Source organism: Tachysurus vachellii, chromosome 2 (genome assembly GCF_030014155.1).
Source record: "Tachysurus vachellii isolate PV-2020 chromosome 2, HZAU_Pvac_v1, whole genome shotgun sequence".
Classification (NCBI taxonomy): Eukaryota; Metazoa; Chordata; class Actinopteri; order Siluriformes; family Bagridae; genus Tachysurus; species Tachysurus vachellii.
The window spans coordinates 13957737-13980570 of NC_083461.1; the positions used below are offsets into that span (position 1 = coordinate 13957737).

The following is a 22834-nucleotide window of genomic DNA, read 5'->3' on the forward strand; positions in this document are numbered from 1 at the left end:
TCTGTCATTTAACATGTCTATTTCAATTTACATAACAGGTATTCTTTTTTTTATGTTGTACAGTAAAAAAAAAAAAGGAAAAAAGTCTTACATTTTGGCAGACTCGTATAGCTATACTCTACAACTCATTTTACTTTATCAATATTATTATTATAGTTTCATTTATTTTCGATAATGACAGGTCAAATATTGACCAATGAACTTTGATAAAAGAATTAACTAATTTCAAAAGCCATATGTGACAGAAAAAGAAAAAAAGAAAAAAAAAAACACAGGAAAAACGTGTGTCAGCAGACAGAAAGGGAGGAGTTGAAAGCTGGTAAATCTGAGCCAGTTAAGCCTAGTCTATTGACTTGGTTACGAGCGAAAGCGGTTGCGTTGGGGCAGAGCTGGGCAACAGAGAATGGGAATGACATGCCAATGCAGGCTGAGAGGAGGCAGAGCCTGAGGGGCGAGACGTTGACACTTCTGAAGGGTCCAAGGAGCCATTGTGGGCGGGGCCGGGGGTTTTGCCTGCCCCTGAGTTGTCCAGCAGAGCTAAGGGCGGAGGCAGGGCCATGGACAGGTGATGGTGTTGGTGATGTGAGGATGAGACCAGGGGGCCCGGTTTCATAGTCAGTGAAAGAGGTTGCATTTGTTCAGTCTGTGGTTTGGACTCTTTCGAGGGCGGAGAATTGGGGACCATGGAGGGGGAGGATGGGGGCGACTCTAGTAAGCTTCCATCCGAAGAGGGAGGACTGACACAGCTGCCTTCACCTTGAATGTAGCGAATGCACTTCTTTTTTCTCCTGCAAACAGAGAGCAGGTTTGTTTAACTCCTACGTGATCTCAGCAGTGCTTTCCAACTTGTCAGTAAGCTTGTAAGAAAGACTTAGCATCCACTTAAATGCACATCCTACATCTCACAGTTCTGCTCATATATGAAGACTGGTGAGATTCAGTCAGTTTGACCGTTTCAGAACGGCTGAACTAAGCTCAGTCATTTTCAGATATAGATTGGACATCTAATTGGATGCTATAGCTTTCTGAGAATGCCAATACAAACAGATGAGCAGCTGAGCACTGTCTCTCTGCCATTGACTTCCTCTCACCTTCCATCCAATATCACACATGCAAAGAAGACAGACATGGAGGAAAATGAGCTACAGAAATACAGATGCCAGATGAGTAGACAGTGAGACAGATGGGAAAATGAGGACAAGAAGCTCTAGGATGACGAATTTGGAAGAATAACTACCGCCGATGTTCAGAGGGACACAGCCAAAGAGGTGAACACTACATATCTCTTTGTTTTCTCTTACTAGGATAACAGAACGAGCTTGAAACAAAGAACTCCACCCCAGTGCGGCAAACCGCTCGGGACTCCATTCGGTTTACACATCAGCTTGAATTATTATACTCCTCTTTTTCCCTTCCTTTTTTCATGTCTCTTTACTGCTTTTTTCTGCATGTTCCTTGGGGGGAGTTCAGATGGAGAGGTAAGAGGTTAGAGGAGATGCGCTACTCTCAGCCTGCCCCTAAGACATGTGTGTGAGTGTTGTGCACAGAGGTCGCGCCGCCATGTTTGCATTTCTGCTCGGGTCAGGACCCTCCCTCGTCTGCTACGCCTACGGCCAGCCATTCCAGCCAGCCACACGGGCAAACACAGCAGCACCAAGCCAGTACGCCGAGAGGGGTGCGAGAGGAAAAGAGAGCAAGAGATATTGAGTGAGAGTGTGAGCGAGTGATAAACAGAGAGAGAAGGATAGAGAGAGAGATTTCCAAAGTCTCCTAGGTGCTTGGATGCATACCCTGTTTTGAATCAGAAGGAAAGAAAGAGACAGGAACCAAAGAGAGATGGAAAGAGAGCTAAAACCCTCAGTGTACCTTGCCCTAGCGTGACCTGACCCCATACCCCTGCCAAAAAGGGAAGAGAAAAAAAAAACCCTTATGCCTCAAGGCCACATTAAGCTATTCGGTTTCCTACAGGTTTGTAAGACAGGGACAGAAAAACAAACAGTCAACATGAGAACAAAAAGATAGGGGGAGCTATGGAGTAAGAAAAAGATTTTGAATTTGGTTGTAACTTTTTCCTTTTTTATATCATCAGTGTAAGTCCTGTTGAAATCCAGGTGAGGATTGTTTCTTAAGTTATACCCCTGCCCGGTCTTATGCAAGTATAGGTTTGTGACAAAAGTAAGAGAAAGAGAGCCAGAGGGACAAGGACAAGGATACAGACTATCTGGGAGACGCATTTAAGATGAGAAGGAAGGTATGAGACAAGATAGAAATGGATATAGTTGAAGGAAGAGGCAGGCGTTTGATTCAGACACATACCCTGTATGGCTAAAGGACATGCACAACATGCATTTGTTTGAAGAGAGCTGTGAGGAAGCACAGCCAAAAGTGTGTCACTATTAGGACTGAAACGATGAACAATGAAGCACAGTAAAGAGGATCGAGAGTGTGTTTCTTCAGGGGCAGAGATGAAGGGGCAGGTGAATGAAAGAATGAAATGAAAAGATAGACTCAATTACAGTTTAAAGCATTTTGTGAGATTTTGATAGTAACAGTAGAGTTTCCTGTGAACTGAAACACTGTGATCTGGACACACTCCAGAGTGCAGCGCTGTGCTAACTGCCTGTCAAACGGCTGCAAATAAGCTAATATCCATTTTTAAGAGCCCTATTGATTCTAAGTATCTCCCCTTGTTCCTTATTGATTTCTGCATCTCTTGGGGAATTAGTGCGGATACATCTTTCAGGAAACCGGGCCTAGTGGGGTCTTTTAACCTCCCAGCTCCCTGAATAAAGGGCACAATTACCAGCACTTCTCCCAAAGCAGCCAAACACACAGGCACCTAGAATGTTTTTTTGTAGGGACTCTACTCCTTTCTCTCTATCCAGGCTGCTTAACCTGAGTGTGAATGAGTTCATCAAATGAATGAGTCATAAGTAAGGATTAAATGAGGACTGGGTTTAACAGGATGAAAATTTGCTATAATCAGCACAGGGAAGTGTAACAAAACAGAACAGGACAAATATCTGGCATTCGCAGTGAAGGCAGGAGATGGAGGAAACACAAGTGAGACACAGAGAAGGGTATTACTTAGCAGAAACAAATACCTACCATCAACATATTTCCAATTCAAAGACTGCTTGTGTTAGAACAGAAAGACAAGAGGTTGGGACTGAGTAAAGGGTTATCAGAGAGGTTGGGGGAAGAGGAGGAGGAGGGGGGAAGGAGAGGTCAGAGCGGGGGTTGAGTGGGGAAGACAAGAGGCTACATCACAACAAAGTTTATACAGAAGGTTGATAAAGACTGTTCTGATGGCAGAGATATACCGTAGGGCAGAAAATGGACACAATGGTAAATAGTGGGTTTACAATGAACTGTTGTAGGACGTGATGTCAAATATAGGCTATAGATGATGCGTGATTATAATCACAGACAGACATATAGCTCCAGAAAGTTCCACTTTCTGCCCCAGGAGTTCAGCTGCTCTGTTATAGCACAGTAACAGAGTGAAAGATACCCAAACCTATTTGCCAAACATATAAAAGACTGAAGAGACTTGAAGAAGAAAAACAAACAGTAAAAGTGGTGAGAAGAAGAAATCAATCTTCATCTTTTCAAAGTCATCATTATGATCTACATCCTTCCCAAAAGTGCCTTTCGGAGTATACCTGCAGGGTTTGCACCATAAACTGAGTTGGTCAAGCCCGAACAAGGCACGGCACTTCTTAGGGGTATTTGCATCTGTTAGCCAAAAAGGTAGACACAAAAACACACAAGGAAAACAAAAAATGGACATGTCATTTGGACAAACAAGACATGTAGCTAGAGCATAGGTTTCAGCAGGGGACACTGGCACAGCACTTCCCCAACACTTACCAGCCGTTTCCAATCCTAACCCTTCTCAGCCACGTCCCCTTTTCAGTCAGAATATTCAATATATTTCACAATTTATCTACTCAGATCATACGGTTTAGGTTTAATAAATATACACATACATTCTGCCAATCTGTGATAAAAAATACATGCTGCTTGCATTTAAAAGCACTCACTCATTCAAGTGCACCCCCACACAAAAAGCAGTCATACACCATTAAGTCTATTGGCATGACCCAGGATCACAGTGGCAAAAGCAGCTGATTGGTAGCATAAGGGGTGGCGTGGAGATAGAGAGAGAGATAGAGGGGGGGTAGGGGGGTGGAGGTAGAGGCTTGCGAGAGGCAGACACAGGGAGGATTTGCCAGTGTAAGAGTTTCCCCAGCTGTCACCTGCTCTAGCGTACCTGCCAGCACACCAGATACACACCTGCACGGGCCACACCAGTTATTCTGCTGATCGAGACCAAAGCGTGCGCGACACTTCTTAGGGGCACTCAGGTCTGAGCCGACGAAGGGAGGAGAAGCCAGCAGAGGGAAGGGGAAAGGACCACAAAGTGAAAAGAGGGAGGGAAATAAAAGGGAAACCGATGAATCTAAATCACTCCAAGTCACAACATTATATTACTGTTTATTGCCAAAGATATTCCCAGATTCAAATTATTGCTTTAAACTGTGCAGTATTTTTTTTTATTTTTTTTTACAGACTTGCATATTCATGATAGTTTTCAAACATTAGTTTAAAAAAGTTAGCAATCAATGTAAAAGTTAAAAAAGTAAGAAATGAGAGCAAAAGAATATGCAGACAGAAATCAGAATAAGAGCAAAGCAACATAAAGTTGTAAGTAAGAAATGCTTGTTTGTTAATAGCATGTAATGCAGCGTATATGATTACATGTCTGCTGCAGGTCTGTTCTCTGGTTTACAGTGAAGGACATAAGGGGACAGAGTGGCAAAATGTTGATTAGTTGCAGCAAGTGAAACTTTACACATCCAGAGAGTGCAGGTTGCTGGGAGCCTGGGCCTGTGTTCATCAGCCTCTCACAGCCAGTGTGTGGAGATGTGAGGATGAACAAGACTTCAAGCTGAGGAGCAGGCAGCCGCACGGGCAAACTACTGAAGCCAGCAGATTAAGGAGGTTTACCCTGATAACGTCTCTGGTTATTATCAGTATTTTTTTCATCTCTTTATCTATATATAAATATACTATGTACTATAAATATACTATATACTATAGAACTATACTACAACTATATACTGCAACTTGTGTTTGTAAAATGAAAACATTTTAACATTACTGGATTCTTAACATCTTTGCAAGAGATTTTATTACAAGCAAAGGGAAGGATGAAAAATTGAATAAACATAAGAGCAAAATTAAAATGAGCGAAAGGGCAAAACAAAGGCGATTTGTTCTTGAGAGAGAATTGGAGGATAAATGAATAGAGAGCAGTAAGAATATGGAAAGATGTAGCTAGCATTATTCATGAATAAATACAATGTACTGCACACAGATAGATGACTAAATATAAAATAAACTAGAAGAGGGGGAAGAGAAGAAAGTTAGTAATTTAAGACTCAAAATGACATTAGCACCTGTAATCGGAGGGAGTGAAAGGCAAGGATTTGGAAAATATTCTCTGTGTTCTGGAAGAAAAAGAACAGATAGAGAGGTCTTCAAAAAGGGCTCCATGTTGGAAAAAGACCGCAAATATATCATTACTCGCATTTCTCCTACAAATCTCACAATATAGATCAAGAGTCAGAATCATAAGAGCATTGTAAAGAAGAATGTCAAATGAGGAAAATCAAAGAACTAGCAAACCTCCTTAATTTAAAGAGATGGGTGATTTTTCATTCATCCTTTTATTTATTTAAATGATGTTATATCAGTTTTATTCATGCAGCAGGCATAGCTCAAAGTTAAACACTCACAGAACAAACATAAAGCATAGGCCAGTGGCATCACACACATGCACACACACTCACTCAGCAGCAGCAGCAGCAGCAGCATGGTCAGTTTTGGCACAGGAACAGCATTCATTCAGCAGCATGATTAACACACACACACACACACATACTCACACACACTCACAGAGCTCACACTATGCTAAATGCTGGAGAGGGGGCTGTGCTAGGAGGGACGACGTGCTGGGGTGTAGGATTCATGCATATTCAATGTTATTAGTGCTCGACATGAGGCTGGGGTTGGGGATAACAAGCAGTCTAACATGTAAATATTGCATTGGGTAGCATAACTATATACAAGATGAGGCAGGCAAAAAAAAGGGATGAAGAGAAAAAAAAGCTGGACTTTTATCTTTGATATGTCACCCTTGTGACAGATGATGGATCTGCTCTAATATGAGACATAATTGCATCTCACTTACCATTGCCATCTGCCTGCTGCTTTTCCCTTTTTCTCTTCTTCTTTTTCCCCTGTTGGTTAGCAGCCAAAAAAAAGAAATAGACAGGAACCTTAGTTATTATATTGCAAGAAAAGGCCAAGACATAAAGTGAACAAGAGAGCCGTGCTTTTACTCATTCATTTATTCATGCACGAGCCTGAAGGAGTGGAATGCCACTGTGGGCCATAGCGCAACTTTCCCTTTCTCTCTCGTATTTTTCAATTTTTTCTCTTTGTTTATTCCTTTGTTTTCGAGCTACTCCTTTATTTTCCGTGTGCTGTGAAATCATTTAGGGCTCCTGAGATATCTTTAAAAGAGTCAGATTACTTGGGGGAGAAAGAGGATGAGCGCTCTCTTCCTAACTCCTGCTCATATGTTGATTCACCTCCTTATGGCTGATCATGCAGCTGTCTACAGACTAGGTCAAGGTTGATCTACTGGACCTGAGCATGTACTTAATAATTATCTTGTTCAGAGGCTGAGATTTATTAAACTAAAGCGACTCTTGTTTAGTTCTTTTCCTTTGCTCTGGCTGCGAGGCATCAGACAGCAGTGGGAGTGACAGATTGGGCGGAGGGCGATTTGTCGGGCATGTGGGAGCGGCGATGCACTCTGTCTGCGCCTTAAAACGGTGTGGTCATCCCCCGTTGCTGCTGTCTCAGCTGTGGAGAGACATTCTCTTTCATCAGATCTGTGAGGCATTTAGACCCTGCGGTTATTTAATTACTCTGATCTGAGCTCGTCTTTCTTTTTTTAGGTGAACCACTGGAATACTAATGAAAGCAGCTGAGAGTGAGTGAGAACGTGACTGAGTACATGTGCAGAAGAAGAGAAGCTTTGCTGTGGAGCAGACGCTCAGGGATGCGTCATAGGCCTGACCTTAATCCACTCAGAGCGAGCTGAACTGGTATGGCCTGAGCTACTAATGCTACAAAGAAGTAATCTACTAGATCCCTTCGTTTTGGATATATACAAAGAAACACCCTCCGACCTTAATGTGTGAAAAGAAGCCTGAAAACCTAAAAACATACATAGTTGTCTCGTGCTGACCAGCCGGGGTAGAGCTGCATGTGTAGCTGTCGTTCTTTCCTGGCTAGCTCGTAGTATTTGGCCTGCTCCTCTCGAGACAGGGCATGCCACTGATGAAATAAAGAAGAAACAGATGCATGTTAAAGCATTAGAGTTCATTTTTTCATTATAAACAGTGAAAACAGTGTGTGTATGTGTGTGTGTGTGTGTGCGAATCCTGGTGCTCTCACCCTTCGGCCCAGGATTTGATTGATAGCTGCGCTCTCTTTCAGCGTGCATTCTGCCACTACTTTGGCCCTCATCTCCTTCATGTACAACATGAATGCATTCAGAGGCTTCTTTATGTGCGGCTTCTTCTTTTCATCCTCCTTTTTCTGGTCCTGATGTTTCCTGTTGGATTGAAACAGATGTTTTTGGGTAAGGGGACATGTGTTGGCATTGACGATAGTTTGAATTGAAATTGGGTCTGATATTAAAAAGGTATGTTTGTGTGTTGCTTTTGAACTCACGAGCTGTTGAGCGTGCTGATGTCACTGTGAGAGGACTCCTGTTTGACGTTGGGCGTGACGATGGCGGGGTGTGGGATGCCCGTGGTGTGCAAACTGTGATGGGGGGGCACCATGTGGGGTGGGAATCTGGAGGAGAGAAGACTGTGTAAATCGTCAGAATGGTCACAGGTGAAATGGGGGCAGATACACACATACATAATACATTTATGCACGATGTTATTTAGTAGACTAGGAATTCAGGGAAAACTGCAGATGACAAATGATCTCATTGGTTACTTTAAAGTTTTATGCCTTATTTGATTGGCTGATTCTGAACTTTCTTCTTTTTGGTTAAACCCACTGTGGTCTCATTCTCTTTCCTCCTTCCAATTCTCCAGAAAATTAATACAACTGGTTTCTCATAACTGTAGGGATTGAAGAGATTATCTTTAATAGGTTCATAAAGATACATCACATCATCCTCTATAAACACAAAGTAATTAGCCCGGAGAAAGCCTAAATTAAACCGCTGTGTAGAAAGCAAGTGTATTTGTGTATGTATGTGTGTGAGCTGTGCAAATCCTTATACATATCTAAGAATAAGAGTGGGAAAATGATGAAAAAAAAAAAGAGCAGGAATATTTAAAAAAAAAAAAAAAACAGCTCATTATCCGGCTGAGTCTGGCTTCATAGCTTGGAGCCAGAATATAATGATGAGCATAAACTCACAAGGAACAACTAGTTTCTGTTAGAGGCACTCTCTGGGGATGGTGTTTACCCAAGTCTCTCCTCCTCTCCTCCCGTCATCGCTGACACATGTGTGTTTGCGCCGTGTCACATGCCTGCCTCTGCTGAAGGCGACCTGTACTATAGCGGTGGCTCCGCCATCATTAGAACCCCCCACTTCACCCATTCTCCTGCATACTTGTTAAAATTTTCTCTGTTCCACCACCCAATCCCCCACTGCTCTGCTTCATAGTGCCCCATCAGTCCCTGAATGCCCCCTCCCACCAGTGCCGCTTCCGCTGCGAGGCCCAGGTTATGGTTTAAACATGACGGCCATGTCTTTGATGCAGAGGGCATCATCCAGCTCATCAACACAGAGCTGAGACTGCCACCAATTTAACCCTACTACTGAGAATATGAGAGAGAGAGAGAGAGAGAGAGAGAGGGGGGAAACAGAGGTAGAGAAAGAAAGAAAAGGGAAAAAAGAAAGGGAGAGAGGGCCCCTGTAGGCTGCAACATCTCAATCTTCTCCCTCACCAGCCACACGTCAGCGAGAGCCATTTAATTGCGATCGGAGCTGCGGCCCCGTGTCTGTTTAATGTATAATGACCCTGCCGGTGTACTCTTTTCCTCCCTCTAGAAAAGAACGGATGGGAGCATAGGTGCAGATGGAGGAACATATCAAAGGGCAGGCAAAGACAGGGGGTCTTACACTTCCTCCTCCTGCCACTCGGGATGCGTGATGGACCCGTACAGCCTTCACCCCATTATCAAAATAATGTAGCTCATTTGCCAGATCCAAGTCCACTCTGCTCAAATGTATATTTAAGCAGGTCACTGTGGTTCCTGGCTGCAGTGAGGACTGTTCTGTTAGTGCTGAATGTTAAAATACAGACTAAACGGTGCTAATGCCATGTCCTGTAGAGGGAAATCCTTGCAACATCACCGTGTCTCCCTTTCTCTCTCCCCTTTTGAGACAGACTAAATGATTATTCGTGGCTCTCATTATTTTTTTCCAGGAGGTGGGGAGAACATGGAGTAGAGTTCAGCTGTGCTGCTTCAGTTTTTGACACAAACATGCTAAAGCACTTTTGCTGCACACAGACACAAGACTACCACCTATTAATCTATGCTAATTCAATTATAGATTATCAAAACACATTAGCTCTTCCCCAGCCCAGCTCCAATCCCCCTAGCCCCCATTCACCAGATTCAATTAGACAGCACTGGAAATAGGATGATCACGATATAAAGGGCTCATTAGAGGGGAATTAGCTGTCACTTAAGACCAGGTCCACTAGAGGCTGGGGAGCGTGTGTGGAGTGTGCACACACACACACACCTGAGTATAGAGCTTTAGCAGAGCTCAGCCAGCCATAGCAGTGTACAAACTGCAGCCCTACAGACTTAAAGCTGCCGCACACACACAGCCATGTGGGACCTCACTAATAACTGGACCTACAGCAGGGTTCTTGCCCTTTTATTCTAAAAACATTCCAGACGTTTTCAAGTCTTTTTTTTCTTTTTCTTTTCACGAAAAGAGAAAACTCTGAAATGCAATCATAATTGAAATGATACCTAAAGACAATGAATGGTGGCTTAAGACTTGGGGCAAAAAAACAACCCCAACATAAACAGAATATCCACACTCTTATCAAATTATTTTCTGATTTTCGATAGAAAGTGTCATTCAATTCACACCTGAACACGAGGATCATGGGCCTCACTGAGAACGATATATAAAGATTTATTACATGATGTGTATTAGGTGTGATTAAAAAAAATGTGAGAAAGCAAACCAACTTTAAATTGACTCACTAATTACTGAGTAAGTATAGATTTGCAATCCGCAGCTGCTGAGAGTAACTATGAATGTTGTGGAAGTACTAATGACTAATGAAAATCACATCATAGCAATTTATCATGGTATTCATTTAAAAAAAATCACCTGAGGACATTTTAAAATAACTGTACAGTGTTATAATGCTGGTAATCTGTACATAATACAAAATAAAATTATAAATTACACCTATGATGAAAAATGATTGAACTGAATGCAGGTAAAATTCCTGAACATATTAGTGATAATAGTGATATTCTCTATCGCTGTTAGGCACACAGCTGTTTAGTGTGAGAGGCCTGTGAATACTGGGGGTTTTTTCTACACACACTAACCTCAGGTCAGGCTTCACAAGGGTTTCACTCACACCAGTTCTCTTCTTATTCCACCCCCCCCCCCCCCCCCTTCTTATCCATCAATGTCCTGTGGCTCAGCAGGACCAGCCTTGTGAAGCTGTTTTTCCAATCGCACTGCAATTAAATGGGAGTTTGTCGTTGTCTGGAGACAGACTGGGCTTCTCAAAACTATAAACCAGACCTGCCTCGCTTTCAGAGCTCTTTTATCATCATCACCACCACCATCATCACCATCATCATCTGTGAGCTGTGGGTGACATGCAGCAGGATGAGGGAGGTTATATGGAGCAGTGGAAGGAGGGAGCCATCGTAGGTAAGAGATTTTCTTTTGCACCTTTTTCGGGTTTTGAACATAAGAGCGGCAACACAATAAGATGATTTGTCATCTGCAGTTAACTCCTCTTTCTGCTAAGCATCTGAGAATCCCTGTGGAATGATTGCAGTGACATGCACACAGCATAGAAATTCTCCCTTGGGTGTGTTTATGTACTCTTAATGATCGCCACAGATCTCAAAAGCAAAACCAGTGTGAAAAGCAGCAATCCCCAGCCTCAGCACCGGCTTATTTATTTTTCTGTGCCGCAGCACTGAAACAACATAGAAGGCATTCATAATCTATCACATTCTGTAATGAGCATCAGAGATAAACGCTCTTCAGGGATCTCATTATAAAATAATAACAATAATTAATATTTGAATAGAGATCAGCATGCTGGGGACTGGCTTTCTGATTGCTGAGGCATGAGCAGACTCTTCTTAAGGGAAAGCCTGTTTGACGTGTGTTATATCTAAGTCTAGCTATATTCACTTTGTGTGTGCTGTCCCAGGGTGCAACTCACCTTGACATGGATGCGTTGACAGTGAGGGCAGTTGGGTAGGGGTGTCTAAAACCTCCCGTTGTGATTGGGTAAACCGGTTGACCTTGCCTGGGAAAAGAAGAAAGGGATGAAAGTAAAGCAGGGGATAAAAAAGGGGTGAACAAAGCTTCCCTCTCTATGCAGACTGCTTTATTCTCATTTGATCGTGACAAAAATCTAGGGGATTGCAGAGCGCCGATCAAAGGAAAGCAAACTCTGAACAATTTGAATTCCACAAATCTGATAGGAATGGCTAATTAAATTTCATAACCCTGTGCTTGGTGTCGATGGAGGCCCCTCTTCCCTGAGCTGGAACTAGGTGTTTTGTTGTGATAATTAAAGACGAAGCACCAGGCCCTTTAATGGAGCCATCACGCTAATTGAGGTCTACACATCCAAAGACAAACAATAATGAATGTAAATTTATACCAAAATAAAGTGCAGCAAATCAAAGGACCATGGCTGTGCTTGGGGCCTCTCTCGGTATTTAGATCGCGGTGAGAAAACATTAAATTAACAGAGCTTAATTTGTAGCCTTTTGTCATATTAACAAGTGTTGACAAGAGTTACCAGGGGAGAGCCCCTATGTGGAATTGTGGGTAAAATACGGGCAATCACAGTTCATTACTCTAATCGGACAATACAGACATGCAAAATAGCGTTTCCCACAAAGAAACAACCTAAGGTTCAGGGGAGGAAGAAAGCCACAGCACATTGATGTGGGTCTCAGAGGTGTTTTACTTTAATGTATAAACTGTATAAAGAAAGAGAGCTTTAAAATGACCATGCACATGTCTTTAAACTGCTTAATCGCCAATGTGCAAGTGACATTATTATCCCCATCAGAGGAGGAGAAAGAGATGATGGAAATGACATTTTAAGCTGTCAGTTATGACTTCATTACTGAGATAGAATAAAACCGGATATGAAAAATCAGAACACACAAAGAAATTGAGGACACAGACATAAAAAAGAGGAATAAAATGGTTTGCTTACTGTGGTACTAACCATCCTAAAGGATGGGGGATCTGGCCTACAGTGCCAGGAGACAGAGGGTAGTACGGAGATATATCTGGAGGATGTGGAGGCCTCGGGATTCCTACAAGAACATTTCAGAGAAAGAAACGATGCACACTGTCAAGATATTCATCTCCTTATCCTGAAATTAGAGGATCATTGAGTATAGTGATACCTATACACAGTAGATAAGTAGATAGCACTAAAAGATGAGCAGAGAGACAGAAAGAGGGGGAGACAGGGAGGAGTTGTGCTCACAGACAGCCTGCACAGGTTTTGATCAAAGCTTGTAGAGGCAGTCGCAAAGTGCTGTGCCGAGTATTACAAAAATAAAAAACAGCAGTAACCTGTCACGTTTGTTTCTTGAGTCAGAGGGTTAATAATGTGTGATAATTATGTTTTGGTAAATGCTCTGTGTGCTGAGAGAGACTCGCAAATTAACATTAGAATTCAGGTCAAACCTCAGCTTTTCAGCCACTAGGTGGACCCTGAATATCAGCCTCAGTGCAATCTCACTGTGAAGGAAGTGAAATACTTAAACAAAAAGAACCTCTTAACACTCTGATTCCCAATCAGAGGACTGAAATGTTTCAGCTTTAGGGCCTCGATGAGAACATGATCTTGCAAAAAGAAAATCTGCAAATGATCTTACTTATTCAATTACACCAACAATTTTGGCTAGGAATTATATTGAAACACATAGCAAGTGTTAGAATGAGACAGGAACTAATGCTTACTAATGGCTTACTAATGAGGAGCTTCATGGCTCCTCCGTCTTTAGCGCATCTAGCAATGTATGAAGCTGATATTTCAGAAACCATTACATATATAAATAACATTTCAAAGTGTGATCCAGATGAAGGTTAACTTCTACGAGTCTAGGATGCAGGAAAGCAGGCAGGTTTAATACTCCAGCACACGTGCAAGTTCAGGCAAGCGTCTTAACATAGCTTGTTAATTAATAACAACCTAAACTCGATTAAGCAGCTCTATTAACTGTTACACGCTACATTAAACAGCCTCTAAATCCTTATGGGCACTGTGACGAGGATCATCATGAGAGCAATCAGACCCCAAAACACAGGCAAAACATGTTGCACTTTGTGTGTGCTAAAAAAAAAAAAAACAGTGGTGCTAAAGAAGTTTATTCCTTTTTTTTTTTTTTTTTTGGAATATTATCAAAAAATGTTTTTTTTATTGTTAATCAGTAACAAACAGTTTATTTAGTTTTAAAAAAAAAGAAAGGATTGTGCCTTCAAAGTTTAAGAATATGCAAGTGTAGGAGGAGTAATACTGTATAAGCCTAGTCCTCTCTCTGACCCCTGTAGCTCATATCTTTCACACGCTCACATGTTCCTCTCCATATGTTCAGTAAACAGGTCTTTGATTACTGGCCTGTTGCTTTGAGGCTGATGTTAACATTCATTTGAGGTGGGTTTGGATTGCATGTGTGTGTGGTGGGGAAGCGCACACTGTTTTCCTACCTGTTTTGGGATCCACGTCTGTCTGTAGGTGTGGAGGAGGGTTCCCCGGCGTGAAGTGTTCATTGCTGTAGGTGATCAGAGGCGTAAGCGGGTGCACATGGTGAGGGTGCTGTACCACCGGAACCTTATTAGACTACAGAGACAGACAGAAGAAAGAGAAAAAGAGAACAAGGCGTTAAGATGTTTTTAATTTGTATATTAGTTATCATTGTGCTACTATTCTGTCAACAAGCAACTAAATCCTAGGCTATAAAATCAAGCATGATGACTCCACTCCAGCCATAGGCCTGAGCTAGCTGCAGAGGTGCCGGACCACAGGATATTGAAACAGGCATTTGACACAGAAATGAAGTCCCCATAGCTGCGGGTTACACCATATACCCCTCTCTCCCATGGCTTTGCCCAAAGCTATCATTACAAGCACAATCAGGGAAAACCACCTGATAAACCAGGCAATCTAAACACACTCCAGAGCAGACCACAAGTCTCCTACTTATCCCACTCTCAGCTCCCCTTTCCCTGTGGCTCTGACTCAGAACATCCCTGTACCCCTCCTCCTCCCCTCCTGTTCCTCCAGGCTCTGGTTTTTGGGGAGGGCCTGCTTTATAAAATACTGGGAGGGGAGGTCGAGAAAATCCATTTCTGCGTTGTGGCCAAATTGGTTTTAGCTATGTAATCTGCTCTTTGTGCTCCTAAGTGGCACAGGCCCCATTTTCAATTACCCAAGATTACAGTTGAGCAGAGGGGTGCTGAAGCATAGCCTGGCATTAGCGGATTCCCAGCACACTCTACCTAACCAGATTATGGCTCCGCTGTAGATTAGACAGGCCCCACCGCAGCCTGCACGCGAATTACTGTCTGCCTGCAATTCGCCAACAATCCTTTTATTCATCTTCAGGACCCAGCGTGGTGAAGCTAAGCTCTGATGAGGAGCAAGAGGTGATCCAGCAACTATGAAGTCTGGGTTGGGATGGGCATGTAATAACTTGTCATTTTCTCCTCTTATGACACAACAAGTCAAATCTGGCCCCCAGTGAGATGCTGTGAGGAGCTGATGTGCCTTGTCACAAAGTAGTTAAAACGCACATGAAACAATGACTGTGACCATTTGTACAGGCTTTTTGAAAGCGGACACAAGCCATCCTTTTGTTCGAACTAATCTCTTGGAGTCACTCCCCCTCGCATTTAGCCAAGGAGAGACCTTGCATGTCGAAGGTTGACTACAGCTTGGGTCTGAGTGGTTAAAGTATTCAGCTAGGGCCCCCTCAGCTAGGGAAAGAGTGAGCGAGCGAGAAAGAGAGAGAGGGGCCACATTGAGAACTGGGGGGTGTTCCACTTCACCATATTCCCAATGAAAGATTAATGAACTGAGCAGAGCTGCTGGGAGAAAGAAAAGGGCTCTGGGGACTCATTCAGGGTCCTGAGCACAGCCACGGCTGGGGAGAGAGTTAGCGAAGGAAAGGCCTAAGAAAAAAAAACAAGAAAATAAAATAACAAAACGAGTGGTTGGAACGGAGAAACAACTTGTTAAATTTGGAAACAGAAGGTCTGGGAGTGTTTTATTTATTATTATTAAATCCCATAGTCAGAAGAAGTGGTGATGACAGCTGCCAAACACAGCTGATGAGTTTGCTATTGAGGCAGCAATGCCCTGGTCCACCCATCTCCCCCATAACCTCCCCCTCCATAATGATGTGAAAGAATGTTGTCAATTCTCCCTGTGCTGAAAGGCTTTAGTAGCCATTTAAATGAGGTCTTTTGTCCACGGTTCTCCATTGAGAGACAGTTCCAAATGGCTATCCACTGTGGCCACATTCACCCAGAGACAAGCCAAATGATTTACATCACAGTCAGTGCGGGCCTAACAGGCGCCCTTTCAAACGCCCCACGTTTAATAGGGAGACATTCCGTTTATCTGGAGCACTGGCTACAGTTATACTCTCGCCACACACTAACCTGGCCATGAAAACACTACCGGGACAGAGCAGAGCTGAGAACTGGAAGTACACCTCTAAAAATTACAAAGCTTAAATAGCTCCTGTGTGGCTTTAAGTAAAGCAGGATTTAAGATTTGTGGACGTGTGTCAGGATATAGCTCCAATATCCAATAGCTCGAAGAGAACTTTTGTGTCATTTCTGCATAACTAAGACTTGTGTATTAAAGATTTCTTTACATTTTAACTCAGTAACATCTGCTCCTGACTATCTCGCTCTCTCTCTCTCTCACACACACAAACACAAACACACACAACAAAGCAGGTGGATAAATCAATTGTCTCATATTATACAATCAGATCCTGCAAACATTCTCTTCTCAGAGGACTATTCAACTCCATTAAATCCTCAGTCTTTAGAAAAGCCCTACTTTAAACTTGGCATATTGACCCCTTCTGCTATTATACGACGGCTTCACACTGTTCCTCCAGACATGGCTAATTGTCTCTAGCAGTAGTAGGGAGTGAAGAAGACCACCTACACACACAGCACACAAACACCACAACAGCTTTCTCTCAATCCGACTTCAGGATCGCATACTGATGTGTGAAAAAAGAGAAATATGGAGGCGTCATATTTATATCATCTGCAAGGTGAAGCGCTGTGTTCAAGCATTTGTCAGAACCTCCCACAACTAGCATCAGTGACAGTGAAAAGAAAGATCGTTTAAAGGTTAACTGGAAATAAAACCAAATGAAATAAGTAGCTTTTAGTGTAGATATTTGTCACACATTTTTTTTGACACCTGCCTAAGAAACTGCGAGAGTGTTTGGAGTCCTGCTGTTCATTCTTGCCATTGTAATGTGAATGACAGTTCATGCTTGGGGTCGTGACCCATAGTGGTGGTCATACAAAAGCCTGGTTGTTTGAATAGAAAGTGTGGAGAGGCCTGTTTGTCACACTCGTTTCACTGGTGCGTCTGTCGAGTCCCGTCGTTAAGATGCACATAAAATCCTGACCGAACAAGCGCGAGGATGAATAACATCTCTGATATCAGATACTATTCTGCTCAGATAACACCGTTAAAATTTGTTAAATATCAGCAAGACATTTGCAGAGTAGTGGATCAGTCATGCTACAGATGTCAAAAGCAGACGGATGAGGGACAGAGATGTGGACAAAGCAAGACAAGCAGTTTGTGCTGCATTTCCACTCAGTGGCACCTTACACAGCAATTTAAAGACTAAATGTGAAGGTGGTGACCCTGTGATCCCCTGGGGGCCCTTGAGCTTCTCCCTGTTTTATGTCATGATCTGATGAGATGTCAGTAGGGCCTGCGGGCCCTAATGAGCTGTGGTGAGGTTGTGGTTTCTGTATGGGGTTGGGGTTGCGGTGGGGGGATGACAGCGCTCTGATGGATAGGGAACTCTCGGGCCTGCAAATTCCAGAGCTAGCAGGAAACGCTGCCAGCGACTTCAAGTGAAGGAGTGAATGTGCCAGTGGCTCACATCCAAGCTCACAGAGGGACACGATGCAGAAAACACGCTCGCACACATGCCGAGTATGCACATGAGAGTCACATGTACTCTCGACTACAGCTCAGTGTTAGCACGAGAAATGTGTTAAGAACAGGATATGAAATCAGTTTGCATGTAAGTCACATGGTTTTTTTGGGGTCAAAGACCAAACAGAATCTAAAATATTTCAATCATTTAAAGTTATCTTAAATTCTAACATAATCTAAGGGCCTCAGTGGGTATCGTCCAAAATAAATAAATAAGAATAAAATAAAATATTGTTATTAAAGAAGCAGGACTTTGCTAATATTTCTGTTATAATGACTTAAGAGTAGTTTCTTCTCATTTCTCATTTCATCAGATAAATTTTATAACTAATATCATGGTTCAAATGTTATGTTCTTTAAAAAATAAAAAATAAGACAAAACAAAACAAACAAAAAAATAACAACCGCCAAACAAATTAAGTTGAATTCAAATCACGATCAAATAAAGATATCGGGGATTTGGGGAATTTACAATGAACATGTGACACCTGTACACAAACATATAATAATCAAAGCATTTGTCTCATGAAAGCCACATTTACATCACACGACTCCAATAAACCCAATGGAACATTTACCTTAGGATTAAAAAACATTCCGTTCCTCCCCCGTGTCTCTCTCTCTCTCTCTCTCTCTCTCTCTCTCTCTCTCACACACACACACACACACACACACACACACACACAGGGGCATTCCTCTAGACATGGTGTAAATGAGTGTGAAGTGCTAAAGCTCCAGAATGATGAGTACTCACCCAGGCAGTGAGAGTGAGCGGCCAGCAGCGGGCCTGTTGGAGCAGAGAGAGGCTGGAGGGCAGCGCTGCTCTCTTCCCAGCCTCTTCATCCAGCCCCAACACCAGGCCTTCCCTCAGGTTCATAACTACGGCCCCCTCCCTACTACAACTTCGTTCCGTTGCTACAGCCAGCAACAAACTGCACGCCTCCTTTTCTTCCGCCCTTTTCTTCCCCTTTTTTCTTTATCAGCCCTGTTTTCTGCCCCAGAACTCCTTTTGTGTTTAAGCGGACGCATGTGTGTCCCTCAACAAAAAGGCAACTTCACCAAAGTGCTATATTGTCAGGAACGATATGTAGTGTGGAGGAAGGCAGGAAGCGGGTCTCAGGATGCCCGGTCAGGCCCGTACTCCTCAGCCTCATCACTCATCTCGCTCCAACTCAGCCCATTCCTCTTTAACGTCCAGCCCGCTCGCTCCTCAAGCAAACTTTCAAATGGTTAGGGAAAAAAAAAGAAGAAAAAAAAAAACAAACAAAAAAGAAAAAAGATATGAATGCATGAGAGGAAAAAAGAAAGGCTGGGTGAGTTTACACCACTGCAGAGAAATCTTCCCACAAGCAAAAAAAAAACTTCTTAAAAAACCTACAAATTGTAAAAAGAAAAAAAAAGAAAAAAGAAAAAAGAAAAAAGAAAATAAATAAAAATTTAACTCCTTACTTTGTGTAAATGGTGTGTTGGTGTGTGGGCTCTAAACTGCCTCCAGGATGCCCAAAAACCAGCAGCTTGAAAAGCCTCGGCTACAACAAGGCAAAGTGAGCAAGGCAAGCGAAAGAGACAAAGAGAGTGAGAGAGAGGAGGAAAAAAGGCAAGAGAAAAGAAGACACAAGAACATCCACAAGGAGAGGGCAAGATCAGCCAAGTGTGGCATCTAGTCACTTAATGCTGTAATTCTGACACTGTGTGTGTGCGTGCGTGTGCGTGTGTGTGCGCGTGTGCGTATGTGTGTGTATAGATAGAAGGAAAAGGGGCAGAGCAAAGAAAGGTATTTGTCTCCACTTTGACACAGACGTGGGTTTTTGCTTCTCCTTCCTTTATAAATGGGAAGAGAATAAAGAAGATCCTGTGCTTAATTCCTGCTGACCTCTCCAGGCCTAAAAGCTGAATACACAAGGCCATGGCCTGAAGTGCACCGACCACATTTCCTCCTTTATCCTTTACACACACACTCGTTTAAAACTTCATTGTGCTAGAATAATTCCTGTAAATATGCAGCGGCTGCAGCTTTCCTTCACACAGGCCCGGGACAGCACACACTGACGTTATCGCATCCATCACACCTTTATTACATCCATCACACCTCTGTACATCTTTTACAATCTAAAATAAAATATGAAAATATCTGCAGGCACAATTATCAAAGAAATAAACAGGAGCAAAATTAGAAAACTATGAAATTATTTATGTGTAAAAAAATGTCTCAATCAAATCAATCATTTTAATATTTGTTCATTATTCTCTGAACGAATAAAAAAGATGGCAGAGAAATCTAAATGGAGAACATGTACTTCAAACGAAAGACAGAACTAATATATTTAAAGTGTTACTAAACTTTGCTCCTTTGTCTCACTTGCTGTCCAGCTCTCGGCCGGCATTTGGCGGCCGTCCTGAGGACTTTAATGCCGAGCTGAATCGTGTGAAAGTCTCCGAGGCTTCACACAAAAGCAGCAGGCTGCAGTGTGACAAGTGAAAGGACGGCAGCAGCGTGGCGGCTAATTGCCTTCAATCCTTTTCTCCATTCAACTGCCTGACACTCGCACACACCTTCATCATCCTCGCCTCTCTACAGAAAACTGGCAGCCTGACCGCGTCTGACCGTCAGCCCACAGACCACCACTTCTACACACTCTACATGAGTACCAAAAATATCACTTACACAAATAATATAGAACTGCAGACTGAAATAAAATCCCAGGATTTATAGCAAGAGGTGAGAAGTAGAAATTAACAATTGACAACAAAATTAACAACAACAAAAATAATAATAACATTGACAAAATACTACTACTACTACTACTACTACTACTACTAATAATAATACTAATAATAATATAATAATAATAATAATAATAATAATAATAATAACAATAATAATAATAACAGTAGCAATACTAATTATTATTAAAATACTATAAATAAGTGTTTTATTACTATACAATTACTATACTAATAAAAGTATGAATTCTGAATACTGTTAATAATAATAAGACTAAAAGTAAATATTTTTTAACTTTTATTTTCATAAACCCAGTTTTCTATACCTCTATACCTAATTTAAACGAATTTAAAAGAAAAATGACTTTCACATTTCTGGATTTTTTTTAAATCTAATAATTGAACGTTTTGTAAAATTCCTAATCATTACTGCTTATTTTGATAATAAGTGTTAGCATGTAATTAAACAAACCATAAAACTAAGCATAGTTTCATATGTAATATTTCATATAATATTTCATATATAATAGCATTTAATTATTTCCATTTATTTCCACTATAGCTCTTAACATATTTCGTCTATTAGAGTTTGACTGTAATAAAACTGTCAACAATATATATGTAAATAATAACTGAAATAAGAAATGTATTCAATCGTGTTTTGAAAAAAAAAAATATTTTTTTTCTTTCTTTCTGAAAAGATTTTCTATCTTATATTTTTGCAGCGTTCTAGTCTTTATAAAAAGCTGGATGACTGTGCGCCTGACAGGACAATCAAACAGCGCAGCCGTTCATTATAGAATATTGTCAAGCTGTCACTATCAACTTAAGTGATATAAATGACTAAATATCAATGACAAGCAAAACAAGAAAAATAACTGCCAGGCAAAGAAATGGAAAAATTAATCAAATAAAATGTAGAATATGGAATCAGTAGAAAAAGACACAAAAATAAAGGCTTACCATTTAAAAAAGCTCTATTTGGGATGGGGTCCTGATGCTGCTTGGTTCCTGGTTAAAACAAGCATGCTGACACTCGCCCGAGCGCTTTGACTACAACACGCACCTCACCAAGTCATCTGCTAATCCACTGGAGGGCAGCACCTCATCTGCAGCAGCCCGGCAGCCCTGATCTCCTCCGTCCGATAACACGACACACTCCGATATACAGCATTCCCACTCGGGCAGCCGCGTCCCGAAGCAGATCCAGAGCGGGAACCTGCACCTTCAGCCCCGGTGATCCAGTCAGCTGCCGGCGTACACTACATAACCTGTTCCCTCGCTCTCTCCCTCGCTCTCTGGAAGAAGAGAGTCCCTCTCTCTCTCTCTTCCCCCAATCATCTTCATATCTTCTTTAATAAACCCTGTTGTGTCCATCTCTCTTTTTCTGCTATGTTAAAAGAACAACAACAAAAAAAGACCAAAAGACAGAGGAAAAGAGAGAGGGACTCTCCTGGTTTCAGCTCGCAGAGTAGACCGCTACTCAAGCCTCTTCTATAGGAGTTGCCCTAACTTGGCTAAACTCAAGCAGCAGGGTGTCCCTCGTCATGTCATTAATCCCTAACGCCACGCTCCATTCTCAGCGGCAAGAAAAATAAAACACAAAAGCAGGAAAAAAAAGGAGTGCAGGGAAAGTCAGAGCGAGTAATCCGATGTGACTCGGAGCAGCTGGATGCGGACACTTCGCCACATCGCCCCGCGCTGCCGCTCGTCTCAACATGCACAAAGTTTGATGTGAGGACACAAGCCATCAGAAACGGATAAAAAAGACTAACTGACATTTATCAACAAAAGAGTTCTGCACATGGAAGCTAAGCTTTTCAACTTGTAAGCGAGTCTCAGTAATCTTTAAAGACAACACGGCAGAAAAAAAGCAGCAAACCATAAAGCCAAAGCAGCAAAACAGTCTAAAATCAACAGCAATAAATGTTAAAAACTGACACCTAAAACCAGCCGCGCTGATTTCTGGAAGATGAGCAATAGGAAAATTAAGCGCGGCCAACTGATGGCTGGAAGTGAGGAAGCCCACTCTTAAAGCCGTGATCCGACCAAACGCCGTGCCACCGCTGTGAGCCTTTTAACCATAGCAGAAAAAAATCACCATTGATCTTCAAATAGCGATAATTGAAAAGATCAAAAAGATTAAACAAAAACTGAGAATGTGCTGACTTACCATGATACGTTCCTTTTTTTGTTGAAACTTTTCGTTTAAAAAAAGAAAAATATTTGCTCAAAGATGCAGCATCGGAGGTGTCAAATTTTTCGCAGTGGTCTCTTGATCGTATTACTTCCGCAGCCCTGCCTTCCAATGCGTCTGAACTTTTTCCCTTTCTCTTTTATTTCGTTTGTGCTACCTAGCCTTTTTTTGTTTAAGACTTTAAAAGCTTTCAGCTCAGTAAACCAGCACAAATTATCTTGCCGCCTTGCGCAGCTCTGATGCTTTGGCCGCTAACTTTGGAAGGCCCTTTACTACTGCATCAAAATTAGCATTGTCAAAGCAGTTAATGAATATTAATATTGTATTTGTCATTGGAGCT

General features: G+C 42.1%; 1 protein-coding gene across 12 annotated transcripts in view; it reads right to left on the bottom strand.

The window, feature by feature from the left end:
- Positions 1–245: 245 nt before the first annotated feature.
- Positions 246–22834, bottom strand: part of tcf7l2 (transcription factor 7 like 2) — a 73451-nt gene continuing 50862 nt past the window's right edge. For 2 of the 12 annotated variants that reach the window (XM_060857813.1, XM_060857855.1), the window contains 10 exons: positions 14075–14207; positions 12570–12672; positions 11556–11642; positions 7816–7956; positions 7537–7696; positions 7309–7416; positions 6260–6308; positions 5466–5516; positions 4300–4372; positions 246–788 (listed from right to left, as the gene is read on the bottom strand). In XM_060857813.1, coding sequence (XP_060713796.1) covers positions 341–788; positions 4300–4372; positions 5466–5516; positions 6260–6308; positions 7309–7416; positions 7537–7696; positions 7816–7956; positions 11556–11642; positions 12570–12672; positions 14075–14207 — 1353 coding nt within the window. In that variant the 3' untranslated portion in view covers positions 246–340. Of the gene's footprint in view, positions 789–3665; positions 3739–4299; positions 4373–5465; positions 5517–6259; positions 6323–7307; positions 7417–7536; positions 7697–7815; positions 7957–11555; positions 11643–12569; positions 12673–14074; positions 14208–22834 lie in introns of all 12 variants that reach the window. The other 10 variants (XM_060857832.1, XM_060857864.1, XM_060857841.1 and 7 more) reach the window with 8 other exon arrangements.